This window comes from Mobula birostris, chromosome 23 (assembly GCF_030028105.1).
Source record: "Mobula birostris isolate sMobBir1 chromosome 23, sMobBir1.hap1, whole genome shotgun sequence".
Taxonomy (NCBI): Eukaryota; Metazoa; Chordata; class Chondrichthyes; order Myliobatiformes; family Myliobatidae; genus Mobula; species Mobula birostris.
In genome coordinates this window covers 57,425,626-57,447,614 of record NC_092392.1, presented here as the reverse complement: position 1 = coordinate 57,447,614, position 21,989 = coordinate 57,425,626, and the positions used below count along the sequence as shown (strand labels likewise).

Here is a 21,989-nt window from a genome sequence, read left to right as displayed (position 1 = left end):
AACTCGGCTGAATGTGGGAGGTTCACACTGGGCGTTTCCTCTCTCTTCCCACTGGCATCTCTTTGCCATTAGCTTATCTTCAGCCATTCTGCTAGAATTCAGTCAAGGAAAGGATGAGAGTTTTCTAGTGTATTTTATCATAACAAACTTGATCAACTACTTTTCCAAAAACCTCTTTTGGCGTTTACCAGCTGGTTCTTTGTAAAAGCAGTTTCCTAGTACAGTCTCTTGTCCTCACAATCTGCCTCATTATAATCTTGCACCTTATTGTTTACTTGTTTCTCAAAGTTCAATGTAAATTTATTATCTAAGTACATATATGTCTGCATATACAACACTGAGATTCATTGTCTTCTGGGGATACTCAATAAATCCATAATCGAATAATAACCATATAGAATCAATGATCAATTTCTCTGCAATTGTTACACTTTTTCTGCATTGTTATTGTTTTACCTTGTCCTACTTCAATGCATTGTGTCATTATTTAATCTGTGAGAACTCTGGGCAGTCTCAGCAAAGTCCTGCATAGTTTCAGTCAGTCACCTTTGTTGTTTTACTCATATCCTTGCACAGTTTGGTGTATTCTGTGCAGTTCTGATCGCCACACCGTAGGAAGTAAGTAACTGAAGAGAGGAGAGTGCAGTGGAGATTCACCAGTACGTCTGCACTGGAGGACTTTAGTTTTGCTGAGAGTCTGGACAGGGTTGACTTCTTTTCTCTGGAGTAAAGGAGGCTGAGGCTGACCTAAGATTGTAAGAAGCAGAGATGGGGTAGGCAGTCAGATGTTTTACCCATGCTACTGGTACCAAAAATCAGGCATAGATTTAGGAAGGAGCTTTAAGGAAAATCTGGGAGGGTGTGGGGGGTAAGTTTTTTGTACACAAAGAGTGGTTGATATCTGAAACATGCTGCCAGAGGAGGTGGTGGAATCAGATACAATGACTATGTTAAAAAAGCATTTAGACACACACCTAAATTGGCAAGGTGTAGGGGGATATGGTCCTAATGTGGCAAGTGAGTTCAGTGTAGATGGGCAAAAAGATCAGCATGAGTCTGGTGGGCTGAGTGGCGTGTGTCTGTGCTGTACAACCCTGTGAAATAACTCTAAATGCCATTTGCTTTCCTCTTTACCTGTTGCATCTTCATGGTTGTTTTCAGTGACTTGTGTACAAGGACATCCAAGTCCACTTGAACATCAGCATGACCCAACCTTTAAAAATACCTGCATCCCACTTTCATCCTCTGATGTGGGTAACCTTGCGTTTTTACTGCTGCCTGCTGCTGGAGCTTGTCTATAATCCTCTTGGAGCCTTTCTGAATCCTCATCACATATTTACGTCATCAACAAAGGTCTGGTCCCCTCAGTCACTTTGCTGATGCAGATGGTCAATTGAGGAGCCCCAAGCAGTAATCCTGTCATACTCCATAAGTCATAGTCTGAGAAAATCCCATCTATTCATAGCCATCTGGCGCAAAAGCAGGCCGCACATCTGCATTAATCCCATTTACCAGCACTTGGCCTGCAGCCTTCAGACTTTTCCTGCTCTTTGTTTTCCATCGATTACCCAACACATGGTGTGGCGTGGTGATGTAACCATTAGCACCACGCTTTACAGCAGCCCGATGTAAAATTGGGATACAGTTCCTGCCACTGTCTGTAACGAATCTGTCCATTCTCCCTATGGCCGCATGGGTTTCCTCCGAGTACTCCGGTTTTTCCCCACATCCTAAAGACATACGGGTTAGGGTTAGTCAGTTGTGGGAGTGTTAGGTTGGCATTGGAAGCATGGCGACACTAGTTGGCTGCCCCCAGCGCATCCTCACAGATTTGATTTGCTGTATGTTATGATGTACATGTGACAAATAAAGCTAATCTTTATCTTTAAAACAACTCTAAATCTCTGCTAGTATATTCCTTGCAAAACCCTGTCACTTGTTGAGCAGCCCTATGTGAGAATTTGTTGTAAACCCTCTGAAATCCAAATGCAGCACATTCACTGATTCTCGCTTACCCAGCCCATTAAAGAGATCCAGTAGGCTACCAAATATAGTATGCCTTTCCAACATTCAGTGTTGCCTCTAATCAAACATATTATTTTCAAATGTCTTTGTTATACATCCCAGCATTTTCCAGACTACCAATCTCAGTCTCACAATCAGTAGCTCCCTGTTTTCTAGCTCCGTCTCTGATAGTGGGTCACATTTATAAAGCCATGGTCGTGTTGGAACGGTAGCGTAAAGGTTAGCATAATGCTAGAATAGTGACAACCTTCAGAGATTTACCAGGATGTTGCTTGGATTAGAGAGCATGTTTTATGAAGTTGGATTGAGTAAGCTATGACTTTTCTCTTTGGGGCACAGGAGGATGAGAAGTGACTTGATAGAGGTGTACAAGATGATAAGAGGCATAATTCCAGTGGATAGCTGGAGAATTGTTCCCAGAGCATAAATAACTAATATTAAGGGACATGAAATTAAGGTGATTCAGAAGTTCAAAGTAAATTTATTGTCAAAGTATATATATGTCACCATTTGCAATCCTATGATTCATTTTCTTGTGGACATTTACAGTCCATACAAAGAAACAAATAATGATAATAAATAAGCAATAAATATCAAGAACATGAGACGAAGAGTTCTTGAAAGTGAGTCAATAGGTTGTGGGAACAGTTCAGTGTTTGGGTGAGTGAAGCTATCCCATCTAGTTCATGAGCCTGATGGCTGAGGGATAATAACTCTCTGAATCTGAACCTGGTGGTCTGAGTCCTGAGGTTCCTGTGCCTCCTTCGTGATAACAGCAATGAGAAGAGAGCATGGCCTGGAAGGGGGCCCCAGATGATGGAATCAGCATTCCATGTGAATGAGCTCAAAGGTGGGGAGGGGTTACTCGCAATGCAATAGTCCATATCTACAACTCTTTGTAGGATTTTCCATTCAAGGGTATTGGTGTTTCCATGCCAGACTGTGATGCAACCAGTCAGTATCCTCTGCTTCGCTCATCTATAGAAGTCTGTCAAAGTTTTAGATGACATGCTGAATCTTTGCACACGTCTAAGAAAGTAGAGGCACTGCATGCTTTCTTTGTAATTGCATTTACATGCTGAAATAATAACAACGAGGAACTTAAAGTTTCTGACCCTCTCCACCACTGATGAGGACTAGCTGATGGACCTCTGGTTTCCTAACCCTGAAGTCAATAATCAGCTCCTTGGTCTTGTTGAAATTGAGTGAGAGGTTGTTGTTAAGGCACTACTTGGCCTGATTTTCAATCTCCCTCCTATATGCTGATTTATCGCCATCTTTGATTCAACCAACAACAGTAGTGTCATCAGCAAACTTGAATATGACATTGGAGCTGTGCTTAGCCTCACAGTCATAAGTATAAAGCGAGTAAAGCAGGGGGCTAAGCACCAAGCCTTGTGGTGTGCCTGTGCTGATGGTGATTGTGGAGATGTTGTTGCCAATCGGAACTAACTGAGGTCTGCATGTGGGGAAATTGAGGATCCAGTTGCACAAGGAGATATTCAGGCCTCGGTCTTGGAGCTTATTGATTGGTTTTGAGGGGATGATAGCGTTGAATGGTGAGCTGTAGGGGATGAAGAGCATCCTCATGTTTGCAGCTTCCCTGTCCAAGTATTCAGAGCTTGAGCGAAGGGTCAATGAAATGGCATCTGCTGTGGACTGTTGTGATGGTGGACAAATTGGAGGAAAGTATACGGGGATGTCAGAGGTTTTTCTTTACTCAGAGTGTGGTGATTGCATGGAATGCCCTGCCAGGGTGGTGGCAAAAGCAGATGCATTGGGGCATATAGGTGCATAGCCAAGTGGTTAAGGCATTGGACTAGCAACCTGAAGGTCGTGAGTTCGAGCCCCAGCCGAGGCAACGTGTTGTGTCCTTGAGCAAGGCACTTTACCACACATTGCTCTGCGAAGACACTGGTGCCAAGCTGTATGGGTCCCAATGCCCTTCCCTTGGGCAACATCGGTGGCATGGAGAGGGGAGACTTGCAGCATGGGCAGCTGCCGGTCTTCCATACAACCTTGCCTTCCAAGGCGCAAATCTATGGTCTCACGAGACTAATGGATGCCTATATAGGATAGGCACATGGATGATAGAAAATGGAGGGCTATGTAGGAGGGAAAGGTGAGATTCATCTTAGAGTAGGTTAAAAAGTCAGCACAATATCGGGGGCCTCTGGGCCTGTACTGTGCTGCAGTGTTCTGTGTTCTATTTGCCCTCACCAGGCTTTTTTTAATAGAAGCTCTTACATTCTGTTTTTATTTCTCACCAGAGAATGTTCTGGTCTATGATGTTAACTGGCTGCTTTTACTGAGGCAGTGAGAAGTGTAGACAGTACGTGGAGAAGCTGGTGTCTATGATATGCCGAGCTGTGTCACTGCCCTCTGCACCTTCTTGCTGTCATGGGTAGAGCAGTGGCCATTCCAAGCCTCGATGCATCCAGATAGGTTTCTTTCTATGGTGCATCTATAAAAATTGATGAAGGTCAACTGGGACATGCTGAATTTATTTGGCCTCCTGAGGAAGTAGAGGGGCAGGTGTGCTTTCTTTGTAATATTTTCTTTGTGGTATCATTTTGTTATTACTCGTAAGCGTCCTGCAAAAGGAATTAACCCTTCTCTAATTCTGTCCTACACAGACCTGCATTACCACCCATGAATGCAATGGAATTGACATCATTATTGCATTGATCCTCAATGACATTAACCCTCTTGGAAAGTACCACATTGACCTGGTCTTGAAACTAAAGGTAAAGTCTTGCTTTTATTTATAAAAAAGATGCTTGGCTTCTTTCTTTATATTTTGCTTGGTTGTACTTGCCAAAGATTTTAATGATGTTAAGATTTCCATTTACCAATGGCCTACATTCAGTATTTATTGTAAAACCCCCATGTATTAAGGTAAATTCTTCTTTGAAGATTCCATTTTCTAAGACATTTGACTAAAGTTTAAGCATAAAAGGTGCAATGATCATGTTTTGAAGAAATCCCAGGAGTTTGCTCCTTGAACCAGCAAAACTCAACTTCAAACCACCTCACAGAAACACATTCTGACCAAAATTATCGCTGGTCCATAATTACCCTTTAAAAGTTGGTGATGCAAACACTTCAGGTTTTTCTTTGAAAGACTGAAGCACTTGGGGAGTGATTGGGGTCTCATGTTGGCCAGATCAAGAAAGGAAGATAGATTTCCTCTCCTGCAGAGCATTTGCAAACTAGATAAGCTTTTCCATCAATTTTTTTGTCATCTCCACTGCAAAGACTTTTCCGGAGAATTAACTCAGTTTAAATTCCACATTGACCAGTGGGATTTGAAGTCTTGTTTCTGGATTATTAGTACAATAATGTAACTGCGGTGCCACCACAATGTCCTTCAGTGCAGCATGTTGCGGATCATAAAGGGACAGGACCAGGTAGATGTTGAGACATTTTCACTAGTGGGAGAAACTTGAATGACGGGACATAGGAGTTGGTCATTTGAAACATGTTTGGAGGAATTCCTTCTCTGGAATTCTCTGTCCCTAGAGTGGTGAAGACCAGATAATCAGATACACTTAAAGTGAAGGTAGACAAATCTTCGAAAGATCAGGGAATTGAGAGCCTCAGGGACTGGTAGGGAAGGGAACTGAAGCCTTGTATAGACTAGCCATGATCATATTGAATGGTGGGGCAGACCTCTACTCCTATTTTCTTCTGCTCATCTTCAAGTGTACTTTATTGACCATAAAGCACATAGACATTTTCTGTGATCACCACAAGAGTGATGAATTTTGGGGAAAATATGTTACCTTTAAATGAGAAAAGTCTTCGGTGCAAGAAACATCACCTACCATCCTCCTATTGCCGGGAATAGGTCATACGTGTTGTCACATCCCACTGGTAAATTTAAAAAATGTGTTTTCTTCACTCCCCTCCACTGAAAATTTCTGTGTGACAACAGCAGAGCAAGTTGCATTCCACACACACACACACACACAGCTCTTACCCCAGTACTGGATGCCTTGTTTGGCCTCCAGCCTCCAGTGTACTTGGGCTCAGACATTGGGCTTCCTCAGTAGACTCACAGAGATTTGCAGACTTGGATCCGGCCAACGGCCATCATAACTTATGGGAGAGACTGATAAAGAGGTCAGGCATTTAAGGTAAAGATGCACCAAAACCTTCTTCCTCAAAAGGCTCTAGAAGTGGATACTTCTGATGCAGTGTTAGCTTGATTCTGTATAGCAAGGCGATGGACAGGAGTGCAGGATTGAGGTTGTAGCCAGGGACAGTCTTGAGCTTATTAATTGGCAGGGCTAACTCGTTCTTATGACCAGAACAGGAAACACAGATAGCGAGGAGATCCAGAAAAATCTTCGAAACAGAGCATAAGCAATAACGGGTTTTTAGGACTGAGTTAAGGAGAAACAACTTCTCCCTAAGGATAATGAACTTGTTGGATTCTGGCCCACAGAAGGCATAAATAAAATATATTCAAGTAGTTCTTATGCCAAAATAAGTCTATGATATGGGGAGAAAGTAGTAACAGGACTGAATGTTGGGTCATCGAACATTACAGCTCATTACAGAACCTTTTATCCTGCTCTAAGATCAATCTAATCCTTCCCTCCCACAAAACCCTCCATTTTTCTATCCTATCTAAGAGTTTCTTTTAATACCGCAGACCCTCCTACCCCTATCAGCTGCCCCTCCACATCCTCACCTTGACAGATGCTCCTGGCCAGACCGACAACGGTGAGAACCACAGCTCAGCTCATTCGTCTTTTAAAGCTGTCAAGAGGTTTACAGTTTCCTCAAGCTAAAACCAATGGTTGTGGAGGACGCAGACACGAGGAATTCTGCAGATGCTGGAAATTCAAGCAACACACATCAAAGTTGCTGGTGAACACAGCAGGCCAGGCAGCATCTAGAGAGGGATGAAAACACTTAGTTCTGAAGAGGTGGCCTCAACCTGAAACATCGACTCTTTTCTCTTTACAGATGCTGTCTGACCTCTTGACTAGTTGTAGCATTCTCTCTTTTTATAATAGTCTTAATAAAAGTGGACATTTGCTATTATTTCATGTGGTCTTAATTAAAATGCTTGTATGTTTTCTCTTGTAAATCAGAACAATGCTTCTAAACTTCTACTCTCGATAATGGAAAGTAGACATGACAGTGAGAATGCAGAACGAATTCTGTACAACATGCGCCCAAAGGAACTGGTAAGAGCCTGCAACACTATTCTGCAAGTAATACGCAATACTGTCCAGCTGATGCTGGGCTTTCAACTAACACACAGCACATTAGAGTGATAGAGTCCCTTATACATTGTCAAAACAAGCCCTTCAGCATAACTTGTCCTCGCCAGACAAGATGCCTACCTGAGCTAGTCCCATTTGCCTGAATTTGGCCCACTTCCCTCTGAAGCTTTCCATCCATTCACCTATCCAAATACCTTTGAAATGCCACAGTTGAACCCACCTATACCCCTCCCTCGAGCAGTTTGTTCCACAGACCCTGTGAAAAAGTTGCCCCTCAGGTCACTATTAATTCTTTCCCCATTCACTTTAAACCCATTGCCCTTAATTTTGAATTCCCCTACCCTGGGGAAAAGACTGTCAATATTCAACTTACCTATGCCTTCATAAACCATAAAATCACCCCTCAGTCACCTACGCTTCAGGGAATAAAGTCCCAGTCTCTCCTTATAATTCAAACCCTCCATCCCAGTAACATTGTAGTAAATCCTTTTTGCATCCTGTCCAGTTTATCCTTCCTATATCTGGGCATTCAGAACTCTACATAAAACTCCAAGTGTGGCCTTGCCAATGTCTTTGAGTGCTGTGACATGACATCCCAGCTCCTGTACTCAACGTCCTGAGCAATGGGGGCAAGCCTGCCAGATGCCTCCATCACCGCCCTGTCTCCATTAAATCGAGACGTTTGTGTAACAATTTATGTAATGCATCCTTGTCACATGGCTACTGCAAAGCACATGCTCCAAAACTTGTCACATAGCTACTGCAAACAATATATTCCAAAACTCATCTTGCAAGGCTTTGCATTGTTCCCACCCTGTCAAGCACATTTTATTCCCATTACTATAACCTTCATTGAGTTAGTATTGGTCTCTCAGCTTGCCCCAATATCGCAACGTGAAAATCATTCAAAGCCCAAGATGTGATATTTTGTATCTTTAAACACCTTTGAGTATCATGTAAATGGTAAATTGTGTGGCTTTATACACCTGTTAAATCTTTCCTTTTTAAACTCCTTAAACCTGACTTCATTAATGTTTAATCACTCTGCCAAACTATATACATTGACAAAGAAAATGAGGAAATTTAGCCTAAGCTTCTGACTTCAGGAAGGAAGTAAACCTGTACTGATGCAAAGTCAGTCAGGTGCTGGGCATGAACAAAATATATTCCTGAAATGAACTAGGGACTCCTGACCCTCCAGGGTTTGTCCTCTCTCTGTGGATCCCAGTAGATAAGGTCTCAATTGGCATTGACTGCGTATACTACAGCCGAGCTCCTGAGGGGCTTCTGCCCATGGGGGCAGTAAATCAGAGACTTATAGACCAGGTTAATCCTGCGGCATCAGTGATAGGCCTCATATTGTGGGCTGTGCTTATAGTTTTTACAGAATGATGATCTCAGTCGCAGCTTTAGGTAGCAAGCTGACGTCATTGGTCTGTCTCGTCTCAACTAGGTAAACTTCCATCAGGGAAGAGGCTACGAAGCAACCACGCCAGGACCAAAAACAGTTACTTACCCCGAGCCATCCAGCTGATCAATAGCAGTGCTCATTAACACACCCCACCACCCCGTCCATACACCATGCATCACCCGATGTATGTACACTCCGTCTATGCACATTGTGCATTTAAATTTATATTTATCGCGTTTTTTAAAATCATTTTCATTGTGTTTTTTGATGCTGCATTGAACCTGGAGTAGCAATCATTTTGTTCTCCTTTACAAGTAACAAAAATATTCTTGAATCTTGAAGATGGCCATGCATCCTCCGTGCCATGCTCAGACCCTGAGGTCTAAATGAATTTGGAACTGCAGGCAGAAAAAGGTGAAATTGGCCAGAGCTCCCTTAGTAATCACGCCCCATGACTGAAGCCATCACCCGTTTTCTAATCTTCCCACAGCAGTTTAAGCATTTTTAATTTAATATCATTCAAATGAATGGCTCCTGTTAGGATTCACCCTTCCAAGCTGAGTATCTTTTCTTTCGAAGGTTGATGTGATAAAGAATGCCTACTGTCAAGGTGTGGAGGTTAACGATGATGACACGTCAGACGATTATATCTCTCCAAAGGATGTTGGTCATAATATTTATATCCTGGCTCACCAGGTATGCTGATTTGCTTCATTGGGGGTGGGGGTGGAGTGGGGTCCATTGCATTCCCTACAAAAGCAGTCCACATGGTGACTTCCTGCCATATCATCAAATTCAGATCAGGTTCAGACTTATTTATACACGTACATCGAAACTAACAGAGAAACGTGTTGTTTGCGTAAACAGCCAACACAACCTAACCAAGTGCTGGGGGCAGCCCGCAAGTGTTGCACACAAACCAGCACCAACATAGCATGCCCACAATACTCAGAGAGCAACACGGAACGTATCGCAATGGAACACAGCGAGCAGCAGAACAAATCCCTTTCCTCCCTCCTACCTATCCACAAGGATAGTCCTCCAGCTCCAGGACATGCCTACAACTCCAGGACAGTCCTCCAGTCTCCAGGGCAGTCCTCCAACTCCAGGACAGTCCTCCAACTCCAGGATAGTCCTCCAGTCACCAGGACAGTCCTCCAGTCTGCGGGACAGTTCTCCAGTCACCAGAACAGTCCTCCTGACTCCAGAATAGTCCTCCAGCTCCAGGACAGGCCTCCAAAACCTATCGCCTGTGTGTTACAGAGTTCCCCCTACACAGAGACTTAACACTGTTCTGATGTAACCTATCACTTGTCTGTTACAGAGATCCCCCTACACAGGGACTTAACGCTGTTCTGATGTAACCTATCACTTGTCTGTTACAGAGCTCCCTCTACACAGGGACTTAACACTGTTCTGATGTAACCTATCACTTGTCTGTTACAGAGCTCCCTCTACACAGGGACGTAACACTGTTTCTGATGTAACCTATCACCTGTGTGTTACAGAGTTCCCCCTACACAGGGACTTAACACTGTTCTGATGTAACCTATCACTTGTCTGTTACAGAGCTCTCCCTACACAGGGACTTAATGCTGTTTCTCTTCCAGCTATCACAGCATAACAAGCTACTACAACAGAAGCTTAAACCTGGGTCGGATCCACAAGACGAGGGTAGTGAAGCTTTAACGTATTACGCCAGTCGCACTGCACAGATTGAGGTAAAGAAATCAGACTGTTTTACACCCCCCCCTCCCCATCATTAACTCCCATCCTTTCCAAGTGGGCAGGAGTTTAGAGATCTGTAATTAGTGTTTATATTCTAATAAACAAATTAATCTAATCTATATGAATATAGAGTAAGGAGTTTGTTAATGTGATTCAATATACTGTATCTGGTATTATTATATTTTTTCTTTTGTTTTATAACATGTATTCTCTTGAACACTGTATTCTTCTATATAGAAATCAATAAAAATATTGAAAAAGAAAAAAGAAGAGATCTGTAATTAGTGGGAAGTTGGACAAATGACAAAATGAATGCTTTACGAGGGGTAGTTAATAAGATCGTGGCCTAAGGTAGAAGGAGTCAATTTTAGAAAACTTAGCACATTTATTTTTCAATATAGCCCCTACATGTACACACTTAGTCCAGCGGTCGTGGAGCATACGAATTCCTTCTTTGTAGAAGTGGTCCACAGCAGGGGTGATTGATAAGTTTGTGGCCTAAGGTAGAAGGAGATGAGTTATACAGCTCTCGTTACATGCACGTGCAGTTCAACTCTGAGTGAAAATGCAGAAAGTTTGAAGTTTCTCCTCATCCCCTTCTACTTTAGGTCATCATCCCACCCTCCACCTGGCCCTCACCCACCTGGACAAAAAAGACACGTACATTCAAACAACAGGAATTCTGCAGATGCTGAAAATTCAAGCAACACACATCAAAGTTGCTGGTGAACGCAGCAGGCCAGGCAGCATCTCTGGGAAGAGGTACAGTCGACGTTTCAGGCCGAGACCATTCTTCCTGACGAAGGGTCTCGGCCTGAAACGTCAACTGTACCTCTTCCTAGAGATGCTGCCTGGTCTGCTGCGTTCACCAGCAACTTTGATGTGTGTTGCGTACATTCAAATGCTGTTCACAGACTTCAATTCAGCATTTAACACAATCATTGCTCAGAAACTGATTGGAAAGCCGAGCCTACTGGGCCTGAACACCTCCCTCTGCAACTGGATCCTAGACTTCTTGACTGGGAGACTTCAGTCAGTCCGGATTGGAAGCAGCATCTCCAACACCATCACACTGACCACGGGGTCCCCCCAGGGCTGTGTGCTCAGTCTGCTGCTGTTCACTCTGCTGACCCATGACTGTGCTGCAACACACAGCTCGAATCACATCATCAAGTTCGTCGATGACACAACCGTGGTGGGTCTCATCAGCAAGAACGACGAGTCAGCATACAGAGAGGCGGTGCAGTGGCTAACAGACTGGTACAGAGCCAACAACCTGTCTCTGAATGTGAAAAAAACAAAAAAGGTGGTTGTTGACTTCAGGAGAGCACGGAGCGACCACTCTCCGCTGAACATCGACGACTCCTCCGTAGAGATCGTTAAGAGCACCAAATTTCCTGGTGTTCATCTGGCGGTGAATCTCACCTGGTCCCTCAACACCAGCTCCATAGCAAAGAAAGCCCAGCAGCGTCTCTACTTTCTGCGAAGGCTGAGAAAAGTCCATCTCCCACCCCCCCATCCTCACCACATTCTACAGAGGTTGTATTGAGAGCATCCTGAGCAGCTGCATCACTGCCTGGTTCAGAAATTGCACCATCTCGGATTGCAAGACCCTGCAGTGGACAGTGAGGTCAGCTGAGAAGATCATCGGGGTCTCTCTTCCCGCCATTACAGACATTTACACCACATGCCGCACCCGCAAAGCAAACAGCATTATGAAGGACCCTAAGCACCCCTCATACAAACTCTTCTCCCTCCTGCCACCTGGCAAAAGGCACCGAAGCATTCAGGCTCTCACGACCAGACTGTGCAACATCTTCTTCCCCCAAGCCATCAGACTCCTCAATACCCAGAGTCTAGACTGTAGTGTTGGGCTGCCGTGCCATGGCGGGCCGCTGTGAGACCGACGGTAGTTGTTGCTGCACCTGCCTGGTTTGCTTCCTGGAGCTGCCCTGCCAGAGAGCCACGGCATCAGTGCCAAGATAGGGTATGGCCCCTGGCACATCCACACCACATGGGTGCCCCAGTGGAGCAGCCAGTCCAGGCCAGTGATGCAGGGTTCTCGTATGTCAGTGAACCACACCTCATGTTCCATTGCACTTTTCCCCATTGCAACATGCAGCCTCCTCTTCCCTGGCATCGCCGCGCGGTCGCCAGTGGCCATAGCCAACCGGACTGTGGTCATTGTCCACCCCAGCGGGGATGGCTGGTCCGTGTTGGGCAGGACAGCTGGACAGGTGATGGTGATGGTTGACCCCGTGTCCACCAGCGCACGGCATCCGATGCCCTCCACCACCCAGTCCAGGTATAAGCCTTGTTCTTCACCCGAACAGCCCACCCGGAGGGGCAACAACGGAGGGATTTTGCTGGAGGTCTCGGGCAGTGCCCACTCAGCATTTCCCGATGGCTGTGCTGGGCTGTGGCATGGCACTGGTGCAAGCCCGGGCTTGTGGCATGCAAGGTGACGCTGGAACACCTTTGGGCACTAAAATTGCTTCCGCCCTCTCCGCCTCTGCCAGTGGTGATGGTGATGTCAGGCAAACATGCTGCCAAAGGCACTCCGGTGTTCCGTGCCATTACAAAGGCGTGCAGGGCAAGCTCTTCCTGTGCCGCTGGAGAGAACTGGGCGTAGCCATGCCGAGCACAGTGGCGGGGATTTGCTGCGAACACCCCCAGGCTTTCTCCCATACTGCCCAGTTCATCTCTCATTACAATGGCCTCTGCTCAAAACGCTGCTACGAGGGCCCTGTTGTTACACTGCTCAGCTGTTGTTAGTTGAGGAGGGCCCGCAGGGCATCCCCCTCCAGTGCCACCCCATTGTGCCATGCAGCGAGTTTGACTTGCACCAGGTCAGGCTCCCGGAGCTGGCGTCATTGTGTCTGGGGAGCTCCAGGGTGGACCTTGCGGAGTGAATTGCTGAGACCCGCTGGTCTTCTTGCTCTGGCGGCACCGGTGGTGTCTGCCACGTTGCCTGTCCTCCCGTGGCTGCGGAAGCTTGGGCGCCTCTGCCATGGAGCTGGGTGATGCGCTCCACTCTGACTCCCAGGCCAGGGAGGCTGCGTTCACTTACCCCATTGGGGTTCCTTGGGAAAGCACGGTGTTCGTTCCCAGGCTCTTCTTCCGGGTCGGTGTCCTGTCTTCGTGAGCCCGGCCCGGGGGTACAGAGTAGATATACTGCTCGGTCCCTCAACTTACTCCCCGGGTCTTAAGGCTCTCCATCCAACATCTCGCTGTCAATTTCTAATCCCCATCCTGACACCAATGTGGCCAGCATTCGGTCCATGATGACGCAGAAGAAAAGCTGGTTTATGTCAGCTGACGTCTTTATTGCAACAAGCACAAAAAAACAGATCGGGCACTGTGATCCAGGGGGAGAACCCACTGAGTCACATACAGACGGGGGAGGTGATTATGACACACCCCGGTTACAGTCAGGGTGACCCACAAACACACGAGCGAATAACTGTATAACCCGAGCTGAAATATAACAATAAATCAACTTGAACATCCCACCATGATCCCAAGAAAGCATTTTAAAACAAGAACAATAAATAGCACTGGGGCCACTAGGATTGCTGGGGCAGACTGTCAACCACCAACCCACCCCCGACACTGGAGCGCTACAATACATTGAACTGTCTCAACAAACTACATGCACAACAGCGTGCTGGGGTCGGCCCGCAAGCGTCATCACACATGCCAGCACCAGTCCACCACGCTCAGCAGAACGAAACAGAGCACAACAACGGCAAAGCAAGCTGGACAGGCCAGAATGAGGACTTTCAGCCCATCAATCTGCTACACGGGACAGTCTAACGTTTGTAGCACCAGCCCTGCATTCCTGTGCACTCCTTTCATCTATACACTTACCTATCAAGAATCTCTTGACAGCAAAACTCTGATAACCGTGTGTATGACCAGTCTGATAGATCAGCACAGGCAACGTTTGCTGAGCAACCTTTCCACCCCAGTCCTTAAGCTCCCCTTCTGTGCACGGAGGCCACCGTTCCCACGCTTCCTTTAAACTCATCGGACTTTCCACAAGGAAATGAATTAAAAAGTGTGATGTGTTAGTAATGGTCCAGAAATTCACCCAGAGAGGTACCACTGAAATATCAGGGTTTAATTGTACCTGGTTAGTACTTTGGCAGAGTAGCAGTGCTTTAAGATAGGAAATGGCCATCTAGCGTGTGGATACCAAGTTCCTGGAATCAGCAATGGATTAATGATTTGATAATCTACTGAAATGGAGCAGTACAGCACTGGACAGGCCACTGAGTCCACGGTGTTGTGCTGCTCCCGATGCCAATTGGCACTAAATGTCCTCTTCCTATCCCTGCACTTCCATCATATTCACATGTGCCTCTAAAAACCTCTTAAACTGCCTGCTTCCACTAACCCATTCCAAGCACCCACTATTCTCTATAAAAAACTTTCAATGCACCCCTCCTTTCGAACCTGAAAAGCCTGCCTTCTGGTATTTAACATTTCTACCCTGGAGTCATGATTCTGGGTGTCTACCCTATCTATGCCTTTCATAATTTAAAAGAAAAACCTCTATTTCAGGTCTCCGGTCAGCCTCTGAAGCTCCAAGAAGAACAGCTTAAGTCTGCACAACATTTTCTCATAGTTTACACCCTCTATTCGAGGCAGCACCTTGGTAAACCTCTTCTTCACCCTCTGCAATGTCTCCACAGCCTTCCTCTAATGGGACAACTCAAATCAATTTACTAGGTTTACCCTAAGGTCATCAGGGAATCTAGCAGAGTTTATCAGGTCTCTCACGGGTTCAGCAAGATGATACTTGAGCACAAAGGCTTAAATTACAAGGGAGCTTTACACAAATAGGGTGATTTTCAAGAGGAGAACGGAAAGCTGAGGAAAGAACTATTCCCGCTGGTTAGGAACCATGCTCAAAAAAAATTGGAGACATCTTGCAGGAATGAAATATGAGAACTCTTCTGCATTTAGAGGGTTTTTGAAATTTGAAAGTCCTTTTGTGAATGGCAGTTAGGCAAGTGGATAGTTCACTTTAATCAGAATCTTAATCAGGTTATATGTAGGTTGCTTTTATTCATTAGGCTGGTAATGGTCTATCAGGAGGAGGAAACGTCACATACCCTAAATGTTATAGAAAGTAAAGGCATTTTTTATCTTTAAAAGGTCTCTTTAGGGCACATGTTCATCTTTGGCAAGGCTGTTCTTGGCTATTCATTAGCATTTGAATCTTCCTGATGTGACTGATTTTTGGCTTATGCCTAGGCTCATGTGTTATTTATTTTGTGCCTTGTTGTTTATATCTGTGTTTCTTGTATTTGTGATTTTAGCTACCTGTTATGGTTTGTACAGCACTTTGGTCAACATGGGTTGTTTTTAAATGTGCTTTATAAATACATTTGACTTGACTTGACTTGCTTTAAGAATTGTGTCCTTCTAGGACTAGTGAAACGGTCAGAAATACTGGTGTTGGACTAAATTGGCATGGGGCCAGACCGGGAGAACTATCCCTTGTAAGTGAACTGTGTGTCCTGCAGAAGAGTTTATGTTAACAAGGAATTATCTTCCATCATCAGATTGTGCGCCACGACCGAACCATGGAGCAAATTGTCTTCCCCGTGCCGAGCATTTGTGGGTATCTCACGCACGAGTCAAAATGGAAGGTGTTCAACACCACTGAGAGGGACGAGCAGGGCAGCAAAGTGAACGATTTCTTCCAGCAAGCCGAGGATCTCTACAATGAAATGATTTGGCAAAAGAAGATCAAAAGTAAATGTTTTCATTTTAATCCTGGGGAGCTGCTGTGGCTAAATTTATAGAACATAGAACAGGTCCTTTGTCCTACGATGACGGGTTCATATTTTAACCTACTCTAAGGTCAATCTAAACCTTTGTTCCTACGTAGACCTCCATTTTTCTATTATCCGTGTGTCTATTTAAGAGTTTCTTAAATGTCCCTATTGTATCTGCCTCGACCACCACCCCTGGCAGGGCGTTCCACGCACTCCCCACTCTTTGTGTAAAAAAAATTACCTCTGACATCCCACCTATAATATCCTCCAATCACATTAAATTTATGCCCCCTCATATTAGTCACTTCCAACCTGGGAAAAAGTCTCTGGCTATCTACTCAGTCTTTGTCTCTTATCATCTTGTACACCTTTATCGTCACCTGTCATCCTGCTTTGCTCCAAAAGGAGAGCCCGGGCTCACTCAAACTATCCTCATGAGGCATGCCCTCTAGTCCAGGGAGCATTCTGTTCAGTCCCCTCTGCACTCTCGCTAAAGCTTCCACATCCTTCCTCTGAGGCAACAAGAACCAAACACAATATTCCAAGTGTGGTCTAACCAGGGTTTTATAGAGCTGCAACATTACCTCACTGATCTTGAACTCAATATCTCGACTAAAGAAGGGCAATGGAACATGCAACCCTATCGACTTGCATGACAACTTTGAGGGTTCTATGGATGTTGATCTATTTAAGCGCTGGGAAGACATGTTGTCATTTACATTAACAATTACAGACAAGGTTTTGTGTGCATGAGCCTCCAACATTCTTTATGTTTAATTTTGGTTATCCACAAATAACAGTGATTCATGATGTCTTGCTTAAGGCTTTTGATGGTCATCAAGGAAGCCAGAAAAGAAATTAGGACACATTTCTTTCCATAGGAGTGGCTGGGCAACTAGCGTTGACAGATTAATGGTGTTGCTAGGTAACTGTATGAGAGAGGTAGGAATGGAAGGATAAGCTCATGAAGTAGGTAGCAGTGGAATTGAGAGGACCACGTTTAGGAGCAAGATCCATTTTCTGTGCACTCTACATAAATCATGCAATGCTATGACAGCTTGGGACATTTGAGTTTTGAGTTCAATTCAGGGGCTGTCTGTAAGGACACTGTATGTTCTCCCTGTGACTGTGTGTGTTTCCTCCGGGTGCTGCAGATCTTTTCCGTGGTTTACAGGCGTACTGGTCAGTAGGCTAATTGGTCAATGTAAGTTGTCCTGTGGTTAGGATAGTGTAAAATTGGTGGGTTGCTGAGCGGTGAGGCTCGTTGGGCAGGAAGAGCCTGTTCCACACTCTATCTGTAAATAAATAAATAAAAGTAAATGCAATTGAAACTCGGTCTCTGTAGCTGCAACCCTGTCAGATGAGCACTTTTACTAGTCACTGCCATGACAGCACTAACAACCATGACCTATTTCCTCCTCAGATAATCCAGGCTTGTTTTGGTTCTCGAAAAACATGTCGCTATGGGGAAATATTTCATTTAATTTTGCAGTATTTATCAACTTGGCTGTCGCACTTTTCTATCCATTTGGAGATGACGGTGATGAGGGTGAGTATGAATGTTAAAACTAATTGCTGTAGCAATTACCCTGGATTATCTATCTGAGCTCCACAGTGGGGAGCTAAAACCGCTTCTTTTCATAATGCAGTGGATTCCGGTTAATTGGGCCTTCGGTTAAGTGTGGCAGCCATTTATTTGAGACAACTCACAAAGAACAAAACTAATCAAGAGATTAACTGGGATTCCTTTCGTTTATTTGGGACACCATGCCACTTGTGTGCATTATGGTTAGCGCTATGCTATTATAGCTCGGAGCGTTCCAGAGTTCAGAGTTTGAATCTGGCGGCATTCTGTAAGGAGTCTCTGTTCATCCTCCCCGTGGAGTACAAGGGATTTCCCCAGGTGCTCTGGTTTCCTCCCACTGTGCAAAGACGTACTGGGTAGTTTAATTGGTCATTGTAAATTGTCCCGTGATTAAGTTAGGGTTAATCGGGTCTGTGGGGTTTTCAGGGCAGCGTAGCCCTAAGGCCAGAAGGGCCTACTCCATGCTGTATCACTAAATCAATCAGTAAATAAAGTGAGATGGGAGGCTGTTGCCAAACGGTTCTAACGAGCATCAGTCACACACACTTATGTAGCCGTTAGACACCACACCGAGTTTAGAGTGAACAGTTTTTAAATAGCATCTGTTGTGTGTGTGTTTGTTTTCAAAAAGCAGTGATTTTTGCCACTGATAGTTGGTGAGAAATACACAACAAGACAATTCAGAATTGTCTGGCTCACTGTGGTTTCACACATTCAGGCTTGGAGATGCCAGTTTTGCTAGGAGTGTAAATGAAACAATTTCACTGCTTGAACAAGTTAGGAAGTACGAAGAATTTGAAGGAAACAACAATCCTGAAAATAAAGATTTGGAGGATGCAAGCATCAAAATAATTGGGTGAAGGCAGTCTATTATCTGCACTAGGTGTCAGCAGTGATTTTGTTCATTTACAGTCAATCAAAAGAACACAACAGTGTACATGGGATGAATTCCTCTGTTGATAACTATTCGGAACTAATACGTAGTTTTATAGTACTGAGGTAGTATTGGTGGTGTTCTAATTTGTTCTGTATTTCATTTAAATACATAAATTGTTACTCAGTTAAAAAGTAGTTTGACTTTTTAAAAAAACGTTTTTAAATATTTCCATGAAACTTCAGACAATTGGGCCAAAATGTACTGGTCTCAATGTGTCCCAATTGACCGTAACCCACTGCACGTTGGCTGGAGTAGTGTGTACAGGGCAGATTTTCCAAATCTGCAGATGACAAGAACCTTGGGAGTCACAGTGAGCTCTGGGGAGATTAATGGTGGACTTCATGGGATGGACAAATAGGCAAGAAAGTATTTCATTGAGCTGTAAATAAAGTGATGATTAAAAATTCTGATTTATGACGTACTATACGTTGCTTTAAACCATTTGCAGTGTTATTCACTGTGGCCATTAATTCCTGCTCGACCTCAGTGCGCAATGACCTCTCTGTTCTTTCCCTCTTTACAGGTACCATCTCACCCCTGTTTTCGCTGCTGCTCTGGGTAGTGGTCATAGTTTGCACTGTCTTGCTTATCCTCATACCAAAACCTCATGGAATAAGACTATTTACTGTGTCAGTAATGTTCCGGTTTATATACACAATTGGGCTGGCACCAACACTGATACTCTTGGGTGCTCTCAACGTAAGTATAAATGCATTGTCACAGAAATTACCTCAATGCAGTCAGAGGTTAATGGAAACAATTCCTTCAACGTAGTTCACAGAATAGTAGATGGCTACGGCACAGAAAGTGTCCATTCTTCCCACTACTTCATTGGAGGGGCAATCCAACCGGCTCTAATTGCCCTCCCTCTCCCACAGTCCCGTAAGTTCTTCCCTTTCACAAACTTTTCCAACTGCACTTAAATGCCAACAAGATTCAAGATTAGAATTTATTTATCACATGGAAAGTGACAATCGACACGTTTGAAAAGGGGTGCAGGAACAGAGAGATCTAGGACCAAGACGCAGATCCCGTGCTAGGGTTTAGAGGTCTGTCCTGGGACTGGATTACAGAACAAGGATGTGGCCACACATGTTGCCACACATTCTGGGGCAGGATCTTTCTCTCGGCCCTAGGTCTCTCTGTTCCTGCACCCCTTTTCAAATTGATCCCTCTGCTTTACGTTATTCCTGCTCCTTCTTCCTTGCAAAGCCCAAACATTTCTCAGCGATAAGTCTCACCCGCTGCCTATCCTCCCATCCCATGCATCAGGTCTGTATCTCAAGGTCCCTGAGGTGCGCCAGTGTTAATTGTCAGCAAGGCAGAGATGTTGCTTCTGATCCGCACAGATTGTCTGCTACCGGTAAGGAAGTTGAAAATCCATCATTAAGGATCCTCACCATCCAGGACATGTCATCTACTCCTTTGTACCATCAGGGAGGAGGTGCAGGAGCCTGAAGACAAACAGTCAAGGAAGGATGAGAGGGGATCTGATCGAAACATATAAGATTATTAAGGGATTGGACACGCTAGAGGCAGGAAACATGTTCCCGATGTTGGGGGAGTCCAGAACCAGAGGCCACAGTTTAAGAATGAGGGGTAGACAATTTAGAACGGAGTTGAAGAAAAACTTTTTCACACAGAAGGTTTGTGGTTCTGTGGAATGCTCTGCCTCAGAAGGCAGTGGAGGCCAATTCTCTGGATTCTTTCAAGAAAATGTTAGATAGAGCTCTTAATGATAGCGGAGTGAAGGGATATGGGGAGAAGGCAGGAACTGGATACTGATTGTGGATGATCAGCCATGATCACAGTGAATGGCAGAGCTGGGTCAAAGGGCTGAATGGCCTAACCCTGCACCTATTGTCTATTGTCTATTGTCAACTTTCTAGGAACAATTTCTTCCCCTCGGCCATCCAATTTCTAAATGACCATGAACCCATGAACATTACCTCACTTTTTGCTCTCTTTTTGCACTACTTTTTAAAAAATTTATTATTTTAACTTGGAGTAATTCCTTGTGTGTTACACAGTACTGCTGCTGCAAAACAATAAATTTCACAACGTATGACAGTGATAAGAAATTTGATCCTGATTCTGTTTCTGATCCCAGCGCCGGCTGACGTGAAATTCCACTGCGTATTTCTCGCCGTCTGAAGAACACCCTGTCACTTTTACTCTCGAATTCCTGTTACGTAGCAACGGCCTTTTATTCTAGGGCCTTCTATCTTGATGATTATGATAATATGCACTTCATTAATTGTCCATTTTTAGTCCACATACACCCCTTCAATCATACAGGTAGCTCTGCTAGAGCACGCGTTTCTGTAATACAAATTTAGAAACACTATTAGTATTACACGAACTGAATTGGTTATAACACAATTTCAGCCCAAGTGTCAAAAGAATTTCTCGTGTGCCCCCATAGTGAGCCTGCAAAACTCTTAAAGAGTTTCTTTGGAAACTGACAAGCAGAACAAAAGCTATCTTAGTAATCAGGACCGGTGTCTCCCCGGAACACAGGCTACCAGTTTTGCAGGCTCACTAAGGGGCCACATACGAAATTCTTTTGATACTTGTGCTACAATATTGTATTAAACTAAGTAACAAGCAGCCTTGCCGTGACAGTGTCAGCCCGAAACGTCAGCTGCTCATTGTGCGCCCCCCTGCAGATGCTGCCACACCTGCTGAGTTCCTCCAGCATTTTGTTCAAGATTTCTAGCATCTGCAGAATCTCTTGTATTTATGAAACTGACAATTATGACAAGGTAGTTTGCAGTAATCTACAAGTGGAAATATGTATATAATATTTACTGCTGAGGTAGATTTTTTTCTTCCATTTACTGAAATCATATTCTCTTATTTTCTTTAGCTGTGCAATAAAATCGTGTTCCTGGTCAGTTTTGTTGGGAATCGTGGAACGTTCACCCGTGGTTATAAAGCAGTGGTCATGGATGTAGAGTTTTTATACCACGTGCTCTATGTTGTTGTCTGCATGTTGGGTCTCTTTGTTCATGAGTTTTTCTACAGTTTCCTGGTAAGTGATAATCTGACCCTCTGGATCAGGGGTCCCCAACCTTTTCTGCACCGCAGACCGCTTTAGTATTGACAATATTCTTGCGGACCGGCCGACCCGAGGGGGGGGGTGGTGTTCAAGTAGGGTTAAACTCACCTCAACATGTCTTTTACAGTTAAGGTTGCCAACTTTCTCACCCCCAAATAAGGGACAAAAGTAGCAGTCAAATCCCGGGACACTTTACCCCAGGAAAGACTACCA

The 21,989-nt window shown here is 44.6% G+C and overlaps 1 protein-coding gene across 1 annotated transcript in view; it reads left to right on the top strand.

The window, feature by feature from the left end:
* itpr2 (inositol 1,4,5-trisphosphate receptor, type 2) overlaps positions 1 to 21,989 on the top strand; it is a 306,596-nt gene that overhangs the window by 245,377 nt on the left and 39,230 nt on the right. The window contains exons 43-50 of the mRNA XM_072241562.1: positions 4,662 to 4,772; positions 7,131 to 7,226; positions 9,256 to 9,372; positions 10,287 to 10,397; positions 15,978 to 16,170; positions 17,617 to 17,742; positions 19,239 to 19,414; positions 21,585 to 21,749. Of these exons, the coding sequence (XP_072097663.1) occupies positions 4,662 to 4,772; positions 7,131 to 7,226; positions 9,256 to 9,372; positions 10,287 to 10,397; positions 15,978 to 16,170; positions 17,617 to 17,742; positions 19,239 to 19,414; positions 21,585 to 21,749 (1,095 nt within the window). The remainder of the gene's footprint in view (positions 1 to 4,661; positions 4,773 to 7,130; positions 7,227 to 9,255; positions 9,373 to 10,286; positions 10,398 to 15,977; positions 16,171 to 17,616; positions 17,743 to 19,238; positions 19,415 to 21,584; positions 21,750 to 21,989) is intronic.